The sequence below is a fragment of the Ascaphus truei genome, chromosome 10 (genome assembly GCF_040206685.1).
Source record: "Ascaphus truei isolate aAscTru1 chromosome 10, aAscTru1.hap1, whole genome shotgun sequence".
NCBI classification, from domain to species: Eukaryota; Metazoa; Chordata; class Amphibia; order Anura; family Ascaphidae; genus Ascaphus; species Ascaphus truei.
In genome coordinates, this window is record NC_134492.1 from 65,364,985 (window position 1) to 65,382,432 (window position 17,448).

Here is a 17,448-nt window from a genome sequence, read left to right on the forward strand (position 1 = left end):
ACACCCCCCCCCCCCAACCGGTGAGACTAAATAAACACCCCCCCCCCAAAACCGGTGAGATAAATAAACACTCCCCCGCCCCCCCAAACCGGTGAGATAAATAAACACTCCCCCGCCCCCCCAAACCGGTGAGATAAATAAAGACTCCCCGCCCCCCCAAACCGGTGAGACTAAATAAATACTCCCCCACCCCCCCAAACCAGTGAGACTAAATAAATACTCCCCCCCCAAACCGGTTAGACTAAATAAACACTCCCCCGCCCCCCCAAACCGGTGAGATAAATAAACACTCCCCCGCCCCCCCCAAACCGGTGAGATGAATAAACACTCCCCCGCCCCCCCCAAACCGGTGAGACTAAATAAACACTCCCCCACCCCCCCCAAACCGGTGAGATAAATAAACACTCCCCCGCCCCCCAAACCGGTGAGATAAATAAACACTCCCCCGCCCCCCCAAACCGGTGAGACTAAATAAACACTCCCCCGCCCCCCCAAACCGGTGAGACTAAATAAACACTCCCTCGCCCCCCCAAACCGGTGAGTCTAAATAAACACTCCCCCGCCCCCCAAACCGGTGAGACAAAATAAACACTCCCCCGCCACCCCAAACCGGTGAGACTAAATAAACACTCCCCTGCCCCCCCAAACCGGTGAGACTAAATAAACACTCCCCCCCCAAACCGGTGAGACTAAATAAACACTCCCCCGCCCCCCCAAACCGGTGAGATAAATAAACACTCCCCCGCCCCCCCCACCAAACCGGTTAGATAAATAAACACTCCCCCCCCACCCCCAAACCGGTGAGATAAATAAACACTCTTTTGGAATAGCCATAATACATGCTGTTAGTATAGCGGCTATACTATAGCCTATTGTAAAAGCAACTAGTATCTACTCAGACTTAAGATCTAATGAGTATCTTGTTAAAGCAGGCTAATGAGGAAATGAACATAAAGAGCGTCAGTTAAAGCATGTTTAGGGAGAAGACGCTTCAGCACGGTAAGTGTATCATACGACCAGTTCAGGGCTCCTGTGATAGAATCAGCGCTCGTCTCCTACGACCGAGGTCATCCTTGTGGACGCAGCCTAACTTAGTCATACACTTACTGTACCATTCTAAAAGAGTCTAAAGTAACGCTGTTATTATACAAATGGTTACCATTCGATACATGTATTAGGCAGGGCGTGTGGGAGATACAAAAGCCAGGGTGTGCAGCGCACAGCAAAGATAGAGAGAGCAGGTCTTGCAAAAACAGTCCTTTATTGATAGGTCATATGGGTGTGGGACAGCAGCAAACCTTCAACGCGTTTCGTTCAAAGAACTTTATCAAGAATCTTTGCTGTCCCACACCCATATGACCTATCAATAAAGGACTGTTTTTGCAAGACCTGCTCTCTCTATCTTTGCTGTGCGCTGCACACCCTGGCTTTTGGAATCTTTATCCCACTTCAGCTGCACGCCTTGGAAGGGAGACTCTGGGAAGAAGCAAAATATCGTGAGTACATTACCTGGGGCTAACCCAATGAGAAAGGGGGGGGGGGGTGTCTTTGGACAACCCACCCCAACCTTCAGGGTACCTTATGCCCTCTTAAGGCTTAGTACTGCTACTTTTTATTCATATGTACCCAGTTTATGCTCCCTTCCATCACACACGGTCCTAGCACTTTCTGAGCACCATTCCACAAACAAACTACGTGTGTGAGATACAGTATGTAGAATTTTGCAGCTGTATGTAAGAGATGAATATGACACACGAATACTGAAGGTTCAAATTATTACCTACTTTGTGCCTTTCTCTTATTTATCAGACCAGTTTCACTTTTGGGCTCTCTGTTTATGATTTATATTGCTGATGGCTGATTATTGAGGTTTAACAACTGTGATTCATGTGCATAGATCTTTGCATAAGGGTTTGAGCATAGATATACCCTCATTCCCAAGAACCACACTGTGGGCACTGTACCATACCAATAACTTACCTCTATTTTGTGATGATAATGGCACCTGTATATTCACAATAAGCATCGTGCAATATATATTGCTCTGTAATCAGCGCTCCCTCGTATCACATTTGATACCTTTTTAAATATTTTTTTATCACATTTATGCACTTAGAAGAGTTTAATATAAATACAATTGTTTTATTTTGGATTTTACCCCTCCTGATTTGCCTTTGAAACACTTATTTAGAACAATAGTGTTCTTCTTCACTATTATTATTATTTAAGGTAGAGTGTAAGCCACTGGGGTCTCTTTCTATGGTCCTCTTGACCATTTGGTGTTGTCGCTGTATATTCCCCATGCACCCCTTACACATTTCAATTTTTGTAGTATTAGGGTTGAGCATTTGGTCTCCATTTGTTTCTTGAATTGGTAATTTGACAGTGCTGCTAACCACCTGTGGCCGGTTGCATCCAGCTTGGCAGAGGTCAGAATATAGGTCAGCGGGTTGTTGTCTGTCCGGACCTCAAAGGGATCCCCGTATAAATAGTCATGGAGCTTGTAGACTACCGCCCACTTGAGTGCGAGGAACTCCAGCTTGTGGACGGTGTAGTTCTGCTCCGATGGTGTCAAGCTGTGCTCACGTACGCCACTGGGCGGAGGCCAGCAGGGTACTTCTGATGGAGTACAGCTCCTAATCCATTTAAACTTGCATCCACGCGTAGAATGTATGGCTGCTCGGGGTCAGTGTAAGCAAGACTGGTGCTTTCGTGAGGTTTTTCTTGAGGCCTGTGAATGCCTTTTCGCAGGTGGACGTCCACTTGTCTCCGAAGGGTGTCCGTGCGGTTGCAGCCTTCTGTCGAGGTTCTTCTGGGTAGACCTTCAGGAGCTTGTTGAGGACCTTGGCTTTGCTAGAGTAGCCTTCTACAAAGCTGCAGCAGTATCTGCAGAAGCCCAGGAAGGACCCCCGCTTCCATCACGTTGTCTGGTCTGGGCCAGTTCACCACGGCTTCGACTTTGGCGGGGTCGTTATCCACTCCGTCGGCGGATACTATATGACCAATGTAGGTGACTGACGTGCGGCAAAACCGGCATTTGTCCAGGGACAACTTCAGGCCTTCCGTACCGAGTCTGTCTAGTACTTTCAGAAGATGTTCTTCGTGCACTTCTAGAGCCTTACCGAACACGATGATGTCGTCCAGGTAGACTAGGCATTCCCGGGGATTCATATCCCGACCGTCTTCTCCATCAACCTTTGGAATGTCGCCGGGGCACTACAAATGCCTTGGGGCATGCGGGTGAACTGGTAGAACCTGAGGGGACAGAAAACGCTGTCTTCTTCATAGGTACCTGGTAGTACCAAGACCTCAGGTCCAACACACTGAGCCACTGGCTTCCTGACGGCTCGTTGAGGATCTGCTCTATCCGCAGCAGAGTGTAATGGTCTGGACTGTACGACTGTTCAGGGTCCGGTAGTTACGCACAGGCTGACTGACCCATTCTTCTTGCGTACCACCACGTTCGGGGAGGCGTAGGGCCTATGGGATTCGGCCACGATGCCTGCCATCTCCATTTCCTTCAGGATGTCGCTCATGTCCTCAACATGTCTGGGAGCGATGTGTCTGGAACGCTCCCGGAATGGCATGTTATCATTCAGCCGGATCGTGTGCTGGGAGTTCTTGCTGCAGCCCACATCTATCTCGCTGGTGGAGAACACCTCCCGGCGCTCCTCCAATTTGGCACTTAGCCGTTTCTTCCAGTCTGCTGACAGGGTCGATTCCCCTAAGTCAAAACTGCAACACAGCAGGCTTGTCTTGCACGGTAGAGGCGTTCACACGAGCCAGAGTTTCCATGGGTGTAACCGGGTATATCCGACCCAGTCTTTGACCTACGTCAAGTGGCATAGTGTGAGGAGAGATGTTCTGGATGATCACCTTGATCCTCTCAGGAATCGAGGATTTCCACTCTTATTTCTGGCACTATCTTGTACCCTCTAAGGGCGTCTTCCTTGGGCATGCTCTCTAGGGAGAAATACCAGTTGGCCTCATCTCGGCCCAGGTAGCAGCATACCGCATCCATGTACTTCACTCACCCTGGTGGAATCTCGGTCAACCCCGCTTCATGATTGAAGAGTTGACCATATTCCTCTTGGGCAGCGACCATATAGCACTCTTCTTTGAGAACTGGATGGATCCATAGAGAGGATCGGGGTAGTTCGCTCGCCTCTTGTAAATCACTGCCCACACCACATCAGCGTTGGTCACCAATATGATTGGAGAACTTGGATGTTCCCGGGGCTTGGGGCATATCAGAGCCTCCACTTCCATGGGATGGGTCTTGTTGGTGTTTAGTTATGGTATATTCAACCGTACTTAAACCACACCGTCAATGGGGTAGTCTTCATTGCTAAGACCCCACAGCTTCATCTTCTCTGCCGTCTGCATGGGCAGATGTTTCAGATGCTGGTCATAGAATTGCCGGTAGATAATGGTCACTTGTGACCCGATATCCAGCAAAGCCGGGTAATATATGCCATCCACGAGGACTCTTATGATTGCTGCCAGTTCCACTCAACTGTAGGCATCCGATTGGGGTGCCTCATCAGGGATAGGCACTTGGGCACACTCCGAGGATGTGGAAGGTGTTTCTGTCAGCTGCACCTTGAGGATCATGGCCCTAGGAGTGGATGTCCTGGGCTACGGGCAGTCCCTAGTAGCAGCAGTTATTTTGGTTCGTACCAGCCCTGGAGGTAGGAGTTACTCTCATGGGCATCCTGGATGCAGAGGCAGGCGTCTTCCATGGGGAATTGTCCTCTGCACTTTCTGCCTTCTTTGGCTTCGGGGCCGACACCCCTTTGTTCTCTTCATTGCTGCATTCTTTAGACTTCTTGGGGGTATGGAAGTGTAACTGAACTTCCTGTTTTCTTATGTGGCTCATCAACTCCATAAAACTGGGGGGCGTTGCGGCCTGAGGGGCACCTCGCATCATGAGGGCTACAGGGTGTAAAGTTATCTGTACTGGTCCACCACTGCGGCAGGAATAATTCTCTTGGAGAGTAACCCCCATAGTTGTAGGCGTCGAGCAAACATGGACAGTTCTTCTCCTTCCTCCTGGCAAAGAGCATGGAACTGAGCCAGGAGTTCATTCTTGTCGTCTTCGGCAGTATAGGCTTGAGTAAGGAGTTCATCCAACTCCTGGGCGGTGACTTCGCCCGCGGTTTTGCGGTGCATTCGCACAAGTTGTGCGGCTGGAGACACTCGACTAGTTGCTGCCTCTTGACGGCCTCTGAGCAGGACCACTTGTTGAGCATGTGGAGGGCATGTTCCTTCGATGCCTCGTATCCTTCCTCCCCCACGGGTGTGGGTGTTATCCTGGAGAAAGCTTTGAGCTTGCGGTAATTCTGAGACTGTGAAGATTGCGCCAGGGCCTCCACCAGTTGAGGTAGTGTTACCCACAATTCTGAGCTTCCAGTTGACTGTCGACTGTGGTGTTCAGATTGGCGGCTATGGATTTGCTCTAGACTAGTACCGCGTCCTCTGGGGGTGTATGATGGTTGTGGGGTCTCAGCCCAATGAGACACCCCTAGCGTAGTTCCTGGATTGAAAGTTATTCTGGGTAGAAGTGGGTTGGAATAGATTAGAGAATGCCCCGTGAGCAGGGCATTGTATTCCCTTGGGGTGTAGGAAGGACGTGGAGCTTCCTCTTGATACGGTACCTCTGTCAGGACCACCGGATTCAAAGTGGCCATGGGTATGGGCAAATCTGGGAAGATCAATGGGCAGGGATTCCGGGAAATGCAGGGCCAAGGGGGTATCTGCCTCCTGTATTTCACAGCCAGCACGAACTAAAACAATAGTCCAGCGATATGAGGGGTGCCACTTGCGGCCTACATACCTACATGCGGCCTACTTCTCAGGTGGAGGCGCTGTGTGTTAGTGAACAAGGTAACCCCAGGCTCCCTTCAGTGGAGGATCAGGCCTCCTGTTAGCCATTCAGGTAATGGCAGCGCAGGCAGTTTCCCAGACACGGGGAAAAGGGGGCTACATTTGGAGGCGCTGCTGAGATTCAGACCTGGGGTGCACAAACAAGCAGTCTAAATCTGTGACCATGTTTATGCTGTCCGCTCAAGAGGTCCGTCAGTGGGCCCTTAAAAATGAGGAATCTCCCCGACACGTGGTCGCGGTGGGGGATGTCCCCGAGTCAATTTTCTGGATTTGCTCGCTCCCGGGGCCTCACACAATCCACTGCATTTAATTTATTATGCCTTTGGGGAGGCGAGGGTTCTCTCAACCGCTAGGCCCCCACCACAGAAAGTCTTGCGCCCCCCAGTTTGCACATCTCTGCTGTAGACTGGTAGAAGGGAGCTTGCCCTGACAGGCAACTCCGTGGGCACCTTTCAGCAGGCAGCTCAGCAGGCCCCCTCCACAGGTCTCTAACAGGCCCCCTCACTCATCCAGAGCAGCGGCTCACTCAGATCCTCTCCTCTGTTCCCCTATCCCTGTCCCCCCTGCTGCCTCTCCCCCTCACTATCCTGCCGGCAAACCTAATCTGATCCCGAGGGGGCCTGCTGGAAGGTGTCCGTGCAGGTCCCTGACTGGTAGCAGGGAGGTTCCCTGACAGACACCTCCGTGGGCACCTTTCAGCAGGCAGCTCGGCAGGCCCCCTCACAGGTCTCTAACAGGCCCCCTCACTCATCCAGGGCAGCAACTCACTTAGATCCTCTCCTCCACTATCCCTGTCCCCTCTCTTTCTCTCTCATCCAATATCCCTGTCCCCTCTCTCTCCCTCTCATCCGATATCCCTGTCCCCTCTCTCTCCCTCTCATCCAATATCCCTGTCCCCTCTCTCTCTCTCTCTCTCTCTCTCTCTCTCTCTCTCTCTCTCTCTCCCTCCCAATATCCCTGTCCCCCCCTCTCTCTCTCATCCAATATCCCTGTCCCCTCTCTCTCTCATCCAATATCCCTGTCCCCCATCTCTCTCTCATCCAATATTCCTGTCCCCCATCTCTCTCTCATCCAATATCCCTGTCCCCCCTCTCTCTCTCATCCAATATCCCTGCCCCCTCTCTCTCTCTCTCTCCCTCTCTCTATCCCTGTGCTCTCTCTCTCTTTCTCTCATCCCCTATCCCTGCTCCCACTCTCTCTCTCAAATATATAGAAATGTTACATAACGTCTCTCACTTTCGCTCTCTTGCTCTCTTTCGCTCTCTCTTGCTCTCTCTTTCTCCCTTTTGCTCTCTCTGGCTCTCTTTCGCTCGCTCTGTGGCTCTCGCACTCTCTCTACAGTGTATAATCTTCCTTCCCTTAGCACATGCCATCACTTGGCTCCGGTTCTCCTGTATTCTGGAACATAACAGTACAGCATACGGTTACCCCGCTATACAGACCTTCACTTTACGGACCCTCGCAAGTACGGCCATATTTCCAATAGCACCATTCCCCTGTGTCCGTACACGCGATTCGCGAGTACGGACACTTATTCTGCCATACAGACCGCTGTAGTTGTGTGACGTGCTGATTCCCCTATGGAAAACGGCAGCTCACGCATGCGCCTGTGAGTAGGACACAGGCACGTCCTGAACAGCAATACCGGCACCCTACCTCTACCGGAGTGATAAAGGTAGTGCTTCACTTTAAGTACACTTTGGCTTTACATCCATGCTCTGCACTCATTGCGTACGTTAATGCGGGGTATGCCTGTATACATGCCTGTATATATTTAGTTGCAGCCCGTTGCAGGATTTATTGAAGGGAATGTTGCCCTAGCGTTGCAGCTGGGGGACTTTAGTACAGGGGGGCAAACCCCAATTCTCAAGGGCGGCCAACAGGTCAGGTTTTTAGGATTTCCCTGCTTCAGCACAGGTGGCTCAATCAGTGGCTCAGTCGTTGACTGACCCGCCGGTGCTAAAGCAGGGATATCCTTAAAACCTGACCTGTTGGTGGCCCTTGAGGGCTGGAGTTGATGTGTTAATGAGTGTTTTACTAATAGTGCACTTAAACAATACACGTTTTTGCGTGCAACGCTCCCGGTACGTACACACGGACCCGCTCTGGGAGCTCCATGCTTTCTCATGTGTGCAGCATCACAGTGACCGGGCCTCTGGAGACGTCCCTTCTCACCTCCCGCTCCCCCCTTCCTTCCCCCTAGGCCTGCAATGAGTTCACCACCCACGTCATGAACCTGCTGCGGGAGCAGAGTCGGACCCGGCCCATCTCCCCCAAGGAGATCGAGCGCATGGTGGGGATCATACATCGGAAGTTCAGCTCCATCCAGATGCAGCTGAAGCAGAGCACGTGCGAGGCCGTCATGATCCTGCGCTCGCGCTTCCTGGACGCACGGTGAGGCCTGGCCGTCTCCACCATGGGACGCCGGGCGCCGGGGACACAGGAGCACGGGGCTGACATTCGTATAATAGGAACACATCATATGAATAAGAACACATATCTGACATTAGAATAGTAACAGGGACACGTCTGATATAATCAGAATAGTCATAGGAACACATACATGCCTAATATAATAATAATAATGGACCACATAACTTCTATAATCCTAATAATCATAGGAACACATACATGCCTAATATAATAATAATAATGGACCACATAACTTCTATAATCCTAATAATCATAGGAACACACACCTTATACCATCATAATAATAGGAACACATCCCTTCTATAATTAGAATGGGAACACTTACCTTCTATAATTAGAATGGGAACACTTACCTTCTATAATTAGAATGGGAACACTTACCTTGTATAATTAGAATGGGAACACTTACCTTGTATAATTAGAATGGGAACACATACCTTCTATAATTAGAATGGGAACACTTACCTTCTATAATTAGAATGGAAACACTTACCTTCTATAATTAGAATGGGAACACTTACCTTCTATAATTAGAATGGGAACACTTACCTTTTATAATTAGAATGGGAACACTTACCTTCTATAATTAGAATGGGAACACGTACCTTCTATAATTAGAATGGGAACACTTACCTTCTAGTATTAGAATGGGAACACTTACCTTCTAGTATTAGAATGGGAACACTTACCTTCTATAATTAGAATGGGAACACTTACCTTGTATAATTAGAATGGGAACACTTACCTTGTATAATTAGAATGGGAACACTTACCTTGTATAATTAGAATGGGAACACTTACCTTGTATAATTAGAATGGGAACACTTACCTTGTATAATTAGAATGGGAACACATACCTTCTATAATTAGAATGGGAACACTTACCTTCTATAATTAGAATGGGAACACTTACCTTCTATAATTAGAATGGGAACACTTACCTTCTATAATTAGAATGGAAACACTTACCTTCTATAATTAGAATGGGAACACTTACCTTTTATAATTAGAATGGGAACACTTACCTTCTATAATTAGAATGGGAACACTTACCTTCTATAATTAGAATGGGAACACTTACCTTCTATAATTAGAATGGAAACACTTACCTTCTATAATTAGAATGGGAACACTTACCTTTTATAATTAGAATGGGAACACTTACCTTTTATAATTAGAATGGGAACACTTACCTTCTATAATTAGAATGGGAACACGTACCTTCTATAATTAGAATGGGAACACTTACCTTCTAGTATTAGAATGGGAACACATAACTTCTATAATTAGAATGGGAACACTTACCTTCTATAATTAGAATGGGAACACTTACCTTCTATAATTAGAATGGGAACACTTACCTTCTATAATTAGAATGGAAACACTTACCTTCTATAATTAGAATGGGAACAGATACTTTTCCCTTTTCCGCTTTGATTTTATTGCCTTTATAATGGTTACCCGGAGCTAGAAAGCCAGGAGTCTGTTCTAACGAAGCTTTGCTTGTGTTTGGGTTGCAGGCGGAAGAGAAGAAACTTCAACAAGCAAGCCACCGAAATCCTCAACGAGTATTTCTATTCCCACCTCAGCAACCCGTACCCCAGCGAGGAGGCCAAGGAGGAGCTGGCCAAGAAGTGCGCAATCACTGTGTCACAGGTAAGGGGTCACCTGGCGGCCGGGAGCCTCTCTAGGAGAGTCGTGTTTGGGTCTGAGCGATCCGTCCCACACGCACTGTACACGGGAAGCCCATCTGACTGACGTCCCGGGGCATGTCCAGTCCACGGAGGAATCGCAGACGGAAAGTAACTGTGGGCTCCTTCCAGACGCAGAAGAGTGAGGTGTGCAGAGGTTTAGTAGGTGTGTGCCGGGTTTGTTTTGCCAGCCTGGAACAGACACCAACGGGCCCGGTGACAGCATCCTGGCCCTGGCACTCTGGTTCTTCCATGTAGGAGTCAAAATAACATGAGGGTCAGTGGCTCCAATCATGACATGTGCTGGTGTATTTTGGAGGGATTGGATAAACTCTGCAGATGGGACCCCCAATTAATACTGCTTTTCTGGAACCTGTTCTGTATATTATATTATGTTATGTTTATCTCTGTCTCTCTCTATCTCGCTCTCTCATATACACGTGTGTGATATATATATATATATATATATATATCTATCACACACACGCGCATACATACCCACACACACAAAAGCACATATGTACACGCGCATGCATACAGATATATATACATGTAGAGGTATCAGTACCGTGTTAGCCGAGCTTCAATAATCAAAAAATAAATAGATGATACCGTTCTGTGGCTAACGAAATGCTTTTATTTGTGCGAGATATCTCGAAAGCTCGCACAAATAAAAGCATTTCATTAGCCACAGAACGGTATCATCTATATATTTTTTGATTTTATACATATATATATATATATATATACACACACACACACACACACACACACACACACACACACACACACACACACACACACACGTATATACATACGTGTGTGTGCATATGTTTATATTCACCCACTTATAAACACACATATATACAGTACATATATATATACACTTGCTGATTAACTCTTCCATTACTGCGCATAAGTGTTTAAGAATAACGCGCTGCCTTATCTTGCACTCGCCACAGGTATCAAACTGGTTTGGAAATAAGCGAATCCGCTACAAGAAGAACATAGGTAAATTTCAAGAGGAAGCCAATATTTATGCTGCCAAAACAGCTGTGACTGCTACCAATGTGTCAGTTCACGGAAGTCAAGCCAATTCGCCCTCAACTCCCAGTTCTGCTGGTTAGTTTATGTTTTTTTATTTTCTTTCGGTTGTTGCTGTTTTTTGTTTTATTTTTACCTCCCTCCTCTCTACCAAGCGCTTTCCCCCTCTCTACCAAGCGCTTTCCCCCTCTCTACCAAGCGCTTTCCCCCTCTCTACCTCCCCCATCTCTACCAAGCGCTTCCCCCCTCTCTACCTCCCCCCTCTCTACCAAGCGCTTTCCCCCTCTCTACCAAGCGCTTCCCCCCTCTCTACCTCCCCCCTCTCTACCTCCCCCCTCTCTACCAAGCGCTTCCCCCCTCTCTACCTCCCCCCTCTCTACCTCCCCCCTCTCTACCAAGCGCTTTCCCCCTCTCTACCAAGCGCTTCCCCCCTCTCTACCTCCCCCCTCTCTACCTCGCGCTTCCCCCCTCTCTACCTCCTCTCTACCAAGCGCGTGGTCTCCTTCTTTGTACTCTCGCACACTCATTCTCTCTTTCCTTCTACTCACACTCGTTCTCTCATTCCTACACTCACTCTCCTTCCTTCCTTCCTTCTACTCTCACTCATTCTCTCATTCCTACACTCACTCTCCTTCCTCTCACTCATTCTCTCATTCCTACACTCACTCTCCTTCCTTCCTTCCTTCCTTCTACTCTCACTCATTCTCTCATTCCTACACTCACTCTCCTTCCTCTCACTCATTCTCTCATTCCTACACTCACTCTCCTTCCTTCTACTCTCTCATTCTCTCATTTCTACACTCACTCTCCTTCCTTCTACTCTCTCATTCTCTCATTCCTACACTCACTCTCCTTCCTTCTACTCTCACTCATTCTCTCATTCCTACACTCACTCTCCTTCATCTCACTCATTCTCTCATTCCTACACTCACTCTCCTTCCTTCTACTCTCACTCATTCTCTCATTTCTACACTCACTCTCCTTCCTCTCACTCATGCTCTCATTCCTACACTCACTCTCCTTCCTTCTACTCTCACTCATTCTCTCATTCCTACACGCACTCTCCTTCCTTCTACTCTCACTCATTCTCTCATTCCTACACTCTCTCCTTCCTTCCTTCTACTCTCACTCATTCTCTCATTCCTACACTCACTCTCCTTCCTTCCTTCTACTCTCACTCATTCTCTCATTCCTACACTCACTCTCCTTCCTTCCACTCTCACTCATTCTCTCATTCCTACACTCACTCTCCTTCCTCTCACTCATTCTCTCATTCCTACAATCACTCTCCTTCCTTCTACTCTCTCATTCTCTCATTTCTACACTCACTCTCCTTCCTCTCACTCATTCTCTCATTCCTACACTCACTCTCCTTCCTTCTACTCTCACTCATTCTCTCATTCCTACACTCACTCTCCTTCCTTCCTTCTACTCTCTCATTCTCTCATTCCTACACTCACTCTCCTTCCTTCCACTCTCACTCATTCTCTCATTCCTACACTCACTTTCTTTCCTTCTACTCTCACTCATTCTCTCATTCCTACACTCACTCTCCTTCCTTCTACTCTCACTCATTCTCTCATTCCTACTCTCACTCTTTCCTTCTACTGTCACTCATCTCATTCCTACACTCACTCTCCTTTCTTCTACTCACACTCATGCTCTCATTCCTATACTCACTCACTCTCCTTCCTTCTACTCTCACTCATTCTCTCATTCCTACACTCACTCTCCTTTCTTCTACTCTCACTCATTCTCTCATTACTACACTCACTCTCCTTCCTTCTACTCTCACTCATTCTATCATTACTACTCACTCTCCTTCCTTCCTCTCTCACTCATTCTCTCATTCCTACACTACCCTCACTCTCCTTCCTTCTACTCTCACTCATTCTCACTCCTACACTCACTCTCATTCCTTCCTTCTACTCTCACTCATTCTCTCATTCCTACACACACTCTACTTCCTTCTACTCTCACTCATTCTCTCATTCCTACACTCACTCTTTCCTTCTACTCTCACTCATTCTCTCATTCCTACACTCACTCTCCTTCCTGTCACTCATTCTCTCATTCCTACACTCACACTCCTTCCTTCTACTCTCTCATTCTCTCATTTCTACACTCGCTCTCCTTCCTCTCACTCATTCTCTCATTCCTACACTCACTCTCCTTCCTTCTACTCTCACTCATTCTCTCATTCCTACACTCACTCTCCTTCATCTCACTCATTCTCTCACTCACTCTCCTTCCTTCTACTCTCACTCATTCTCTCATTCCTACACTCACTCTCCTTCCTCTCACTCATTCTCTCATTCCTACAATCACTCTCCTTCCTTCTACTCTCTCATTCTCTCATTTCTACACTCACTCTCCTTCCTCTCACTCATTCTCTCATTCCTACACTCACTCTCCATCTCACTCATTCTCTCATTCCTACACTCACTCTCCTTCATCTCACTCATTCCTACACTCACTCTCCTTCCTTCTACTCTCATTCTCTCATTTCTACACTCACTCTCCTTCCTCTCACTCATTCTCTCATTCCTACACTCACTCTCCTTCCTTCTACTCTCACTCATTCTCTCATTCCTACACTCACTCTCCTTCCTTCTACTCTCACTCATTCTCTCATTCCTACACTCTCTCCTTCCTTCCTTCTACTCTCACTCATTCTCTCATTCCTACACTCACTCTCCTTCCTTCCTTTTACTCTCACTCATTCTCTCATTCCTACACTCACTCTCCTTCCTTCCACTCTCACTCATTCTCTCATTCCTACACTCACTTTCTTTCCTTCTACTCTCACTCATTCTCTCATTCCTACACTCACTCTCCTTCCTTCTACTCTCACTCATTCTCTCATTCCTACTCTCACTCTTTCCTTCTACTGTCACTCATCTCATTCCTACACTCACTCTCCTTTCTTCTACTCACACTCATGCTCTCATTCCTATACTCACTCACTCTCCTTCCTTCTACTCTCACTCATTCTCTCATTCCTACACTCACTCTCCTTTCTTCTACTCTCACTCATTCTCTCATTACTACACTCACTCTCCTTCCTTCTACTCTCACTCATTATATCATTACTACTCACTCTCCTTCCTTCCTTCCTTCCTTCCTCTCTCACTCATTCTCTCATTCCTACACTCCCTCACTCTCCTTCCTTCTACTCTCACTCATTCTCACTCCTACACTCACTCTCCTTCCTTCCTTCTACTCTCGCTCATTCTCTCATTCCTACACACACTCTCCTTCCTTCTACTAACACTCATACTCTCATTCCTACACTCCCTCACTCTCCTTCCTTCTACTCTCACTCATTCTCACTCCTACACTCACTCTCCTTCCTTCCTTCCTTCTACTCTCACTCATTCTCTCATTCCTACACACACTCTCCTTCCTTCTACTAACACTCATACTCTCATTCCTACACTCGCTCTCTTTCCTTCTACTTTCACTCTCTCATTCCTACACTAAGTCACTCTACTTCATTCTACTCTCACTCATTCTCTCATTCCTACACTCACTCTTTCCTACTACTCTCACTCATTCTCTCATTCCTACACTCACTCTTTCCTTCTACTCTCACTCATTCTCATTCCTATACTCACTATCTTTCCTTCTACACTCACTCTCCTTCCTTCTGCTGACACACACTCATTTTCACAATCCTTCTTTTTACTTACTCTCCGACTCTCACTCACTCTCTTTCCTCCTACTCACCCTCATTCATTCTCTCTCTCCATCTACTCTCTCTCACACACACTCTCTCTTCTACTCTCTCGCTCTCCTTCCTTCTACTCACACACTCTTCCTCTATATCTCTCCCGCCTCTTCCTCTATATCTCCCCCCTCTTCCTCTCTCCCCTCCCCTCTTCCTGTCTCCCCCCCTCTTCCTCCCCCCTCTTCCTCTCTCTCCCCCCTCTCACCTCTCTCTGCCCTCTCTCTCCCTGCCCCCTGCCCCCCTCTTTCCTCTCTATGCCTCCCTCCCTGGTCTCTCTATGCCCCCCTCCCTCATCTCTCTATGCCCCCCTCCCTCAACTCTCTATGCCCCCTCTCTCTCCTCTCTATGCCCTCAACTCTCTCTCCCCCTATCTGTGCTCCCCTCTCCCTTACTCTCTCTCCCCCTCTGTCCCCCCTCTGTCCCCTTCTGTCCCCCCTCTCTCCTCCCCCCTCTCTCCTCTCCCTCCATCTCTCCTCACTCTCCCCCTCCCTCTATCTCCCCCCCCTCTCTCTCTCCTCTCCCCCCCCCTCTCTCCTCTCTCTCCTCTCCCTCTCACCCTCCCTCTCCTCTCCTTCCCCCTCTCTCCCCCCTCTCTCCCCCCCTCTCAGTTATGTTAGACATTTTGTTTATGTCTTTTCTTTGCGTTCCCTGCTAGTCTGTGGGTTAGACCCCTGCTGTCTCTGTATTCAGCCGATGTGATCATGATGTTCTTATGTTTGTTTCACTTCACACGTTTGTTCTCATTCAGGTAATAGTGGGTAAAAGTCTGGCTGGGTTTTAGCGCTGAATGGTTACATCTCCCGCCATGAATCGTTTCCATACAATGCCCGGTCCCGCTCGCACCTTACCGCACTTCCTGGGAGTTTCCCTCTCCAGTTTGTATGTTAGAACCTCAAATTATTATAAGTTATTGTGGGTCAAAACGTGACAAAACCCTTCCCCCGTTCAGCAAACCCAACCCCCGCGTGTGAGCCCATTCACACGTCCCCTGCCCTTCCCCATTATCTCTTAGCATACACTGCTTCCACTGCAGCCAGGGATACTGGGAAATGACATGCAAATGAGCACTCGGTGTCACTCAGTCACTCACATCACTCGCGTGATGTCCATTATAACATGGAGCCCCTATAAGCGTATACCTGCTGCATTACGCAGCTTTTCCACACAGCCTGGGTTACAGAAGTGCAGAGCCAGTAACCCTGCTCACAGACGGGTGTTTCAACATTTTGGGTCTCTTACTCAGAACCTCAGAACTCGGCTCTCAGTCAGTGTGCAAACGTTGCGACAGTATAACAGTATAAAGGGTTCAATATTGTGCACCAAGAACACACAGTAGATTCATCCCTTCAAATTGGGGTTGTGTTAGGGTTGTTGTGTTAGGGTTGTTGTGTTAGGATTGTTGTTCCTGATTATTGCTCCTGAAATCACTCAGTGACCCAAAGTAACAATCAGCCGGTACTAACCTCACCCCGTTTTGTGAGTGTTAATAAAAGGACAGCCATCTTTAAAACTCCCGATGAATTGACCGTTCAGAGTTCTCTTGCTAACACAGATACAACGTAAAATGCAGAGATTTCGCTCACAATAAGGGTGTTTTTTTATGTTTTTGTGTAGTCTAAAAGGTGTAAGAAAATAATGCCGCCCCTTACATTGGGATCCTCATAATAACGAGATCATGTTGTACACATCGATACGTCCGCTGTTTCATTCCCTTCTGTTTCAGTCCCCATTATATATACGTGTGCAACTGCTCAACCCCAGCGCCCAGCCATGTGTGCGTCACCTGTGCGGATTCTGCCAGGGGAGGTTACGCACATGAGGGGGAGAGGTTAAGGGTGTGGAGAAGGAGAGGTTAAGGGCGTGGAGGAGAGGTTAAGGGCGTGGAGGGGGAGAGGTTAAGGGCGTGGAGGGGGAGAGGTTAAGGGCGTGGAGAAGGAGAGGTTAAGGGCGTGGAGGGGGAGAGGTTAAGGGCGTGGAGGGGGAGAGGTTAAGGGCGTGGAGGAGGAGAGGTTAAGGGCGTGGAGGAGGAGAGGTTAAGGACGTGGAGGGGGAGAGTTTAAGGGCGTGGAGGGAGAGAGGTTAATGGCGTGGAGGGGGAGAGGTTAATGGCGTGGAGGGGGAGACGTTAAGGGCGTGGAGGGGGAGAGGTTAAGGGCGTGGAGGGGGAGAGGTTAAGGGCGTGGAGGGGGAGAGGTTAAGGGCGTGGAGGGGGAGAGGTTAAGGGCGTGGAGGGGGAGAGGTTAAGGGCGTGAAGAAGGAGAGGTTAATGACGTGGAGAAGGAGAGGTTAATGACGTGGAGAAGGAGAGGTTAAGGGCGTGGAGAAGGAGAGGTTAAGGGCGTGGAGGAGGTTAAGGGCGTGGAGAAGGAGAGGTTAAGGGCGTGGAGGGAGAGAGGTTAAGGACGTGGAGGGGGAGAGGTTACGGACGTGGAGGGGGTGAGGCTAAGGGCATGGCGGGGGAGAGGTTATGGGTGTGGCGGTTACGGGCGTGGAGGGGGTGAGGTTACGAACGTGGGGAGAGAGGTTACAGACGTGGAGGGGAGAGGTTACAAACGTGGAGGGGGAGAGGTTAAAGATGCGGGGAAGGAGAGGATAAGCACGCGGGGAGGGAGAGGTTAAGGACGTGGAGGGGAGAGATTAATGGCGTTGAGGGGAGAGATTAAA

General features: G+C 48.4%; 1 protein-coding gene across 6 annotated transcripts in view; it reads left to right on the top strand.

Annotated features, from left to right (window-relative positions):
- Positions 1–17,448, top strand: part of LOC142504024 (pre-B-cell leukemia transcription factor 1) — a 174,822-nt gene that overhangs the window by 128,223 nt on the left and 29,151 nt on the right. For 4 of the 6 annotated variants that reach the window (XM_075617129.1, XM_075617130.1, XM_075617132.1 and 1 more), the window contains exons 4-6: positions 8,090–8,280; positions 9,840–9,975; positions 10,973–11,132. In XM_075617129.1, coding sequence (XP_075473244.1) covers positions 8,090–8,280; positions 9,840–9,975; positions 10,973–11,132 — 487 coding nt within the window. The remainder of the gene's footprint in view (positions 1–8,089; positions 8,281–9,839; positions 9,976–10,972; positions 11,133–17,448) is intronic. The other 2 variants (XM_075617131.1, XM_075617134.1) reach the window with 1 other exon arrangement.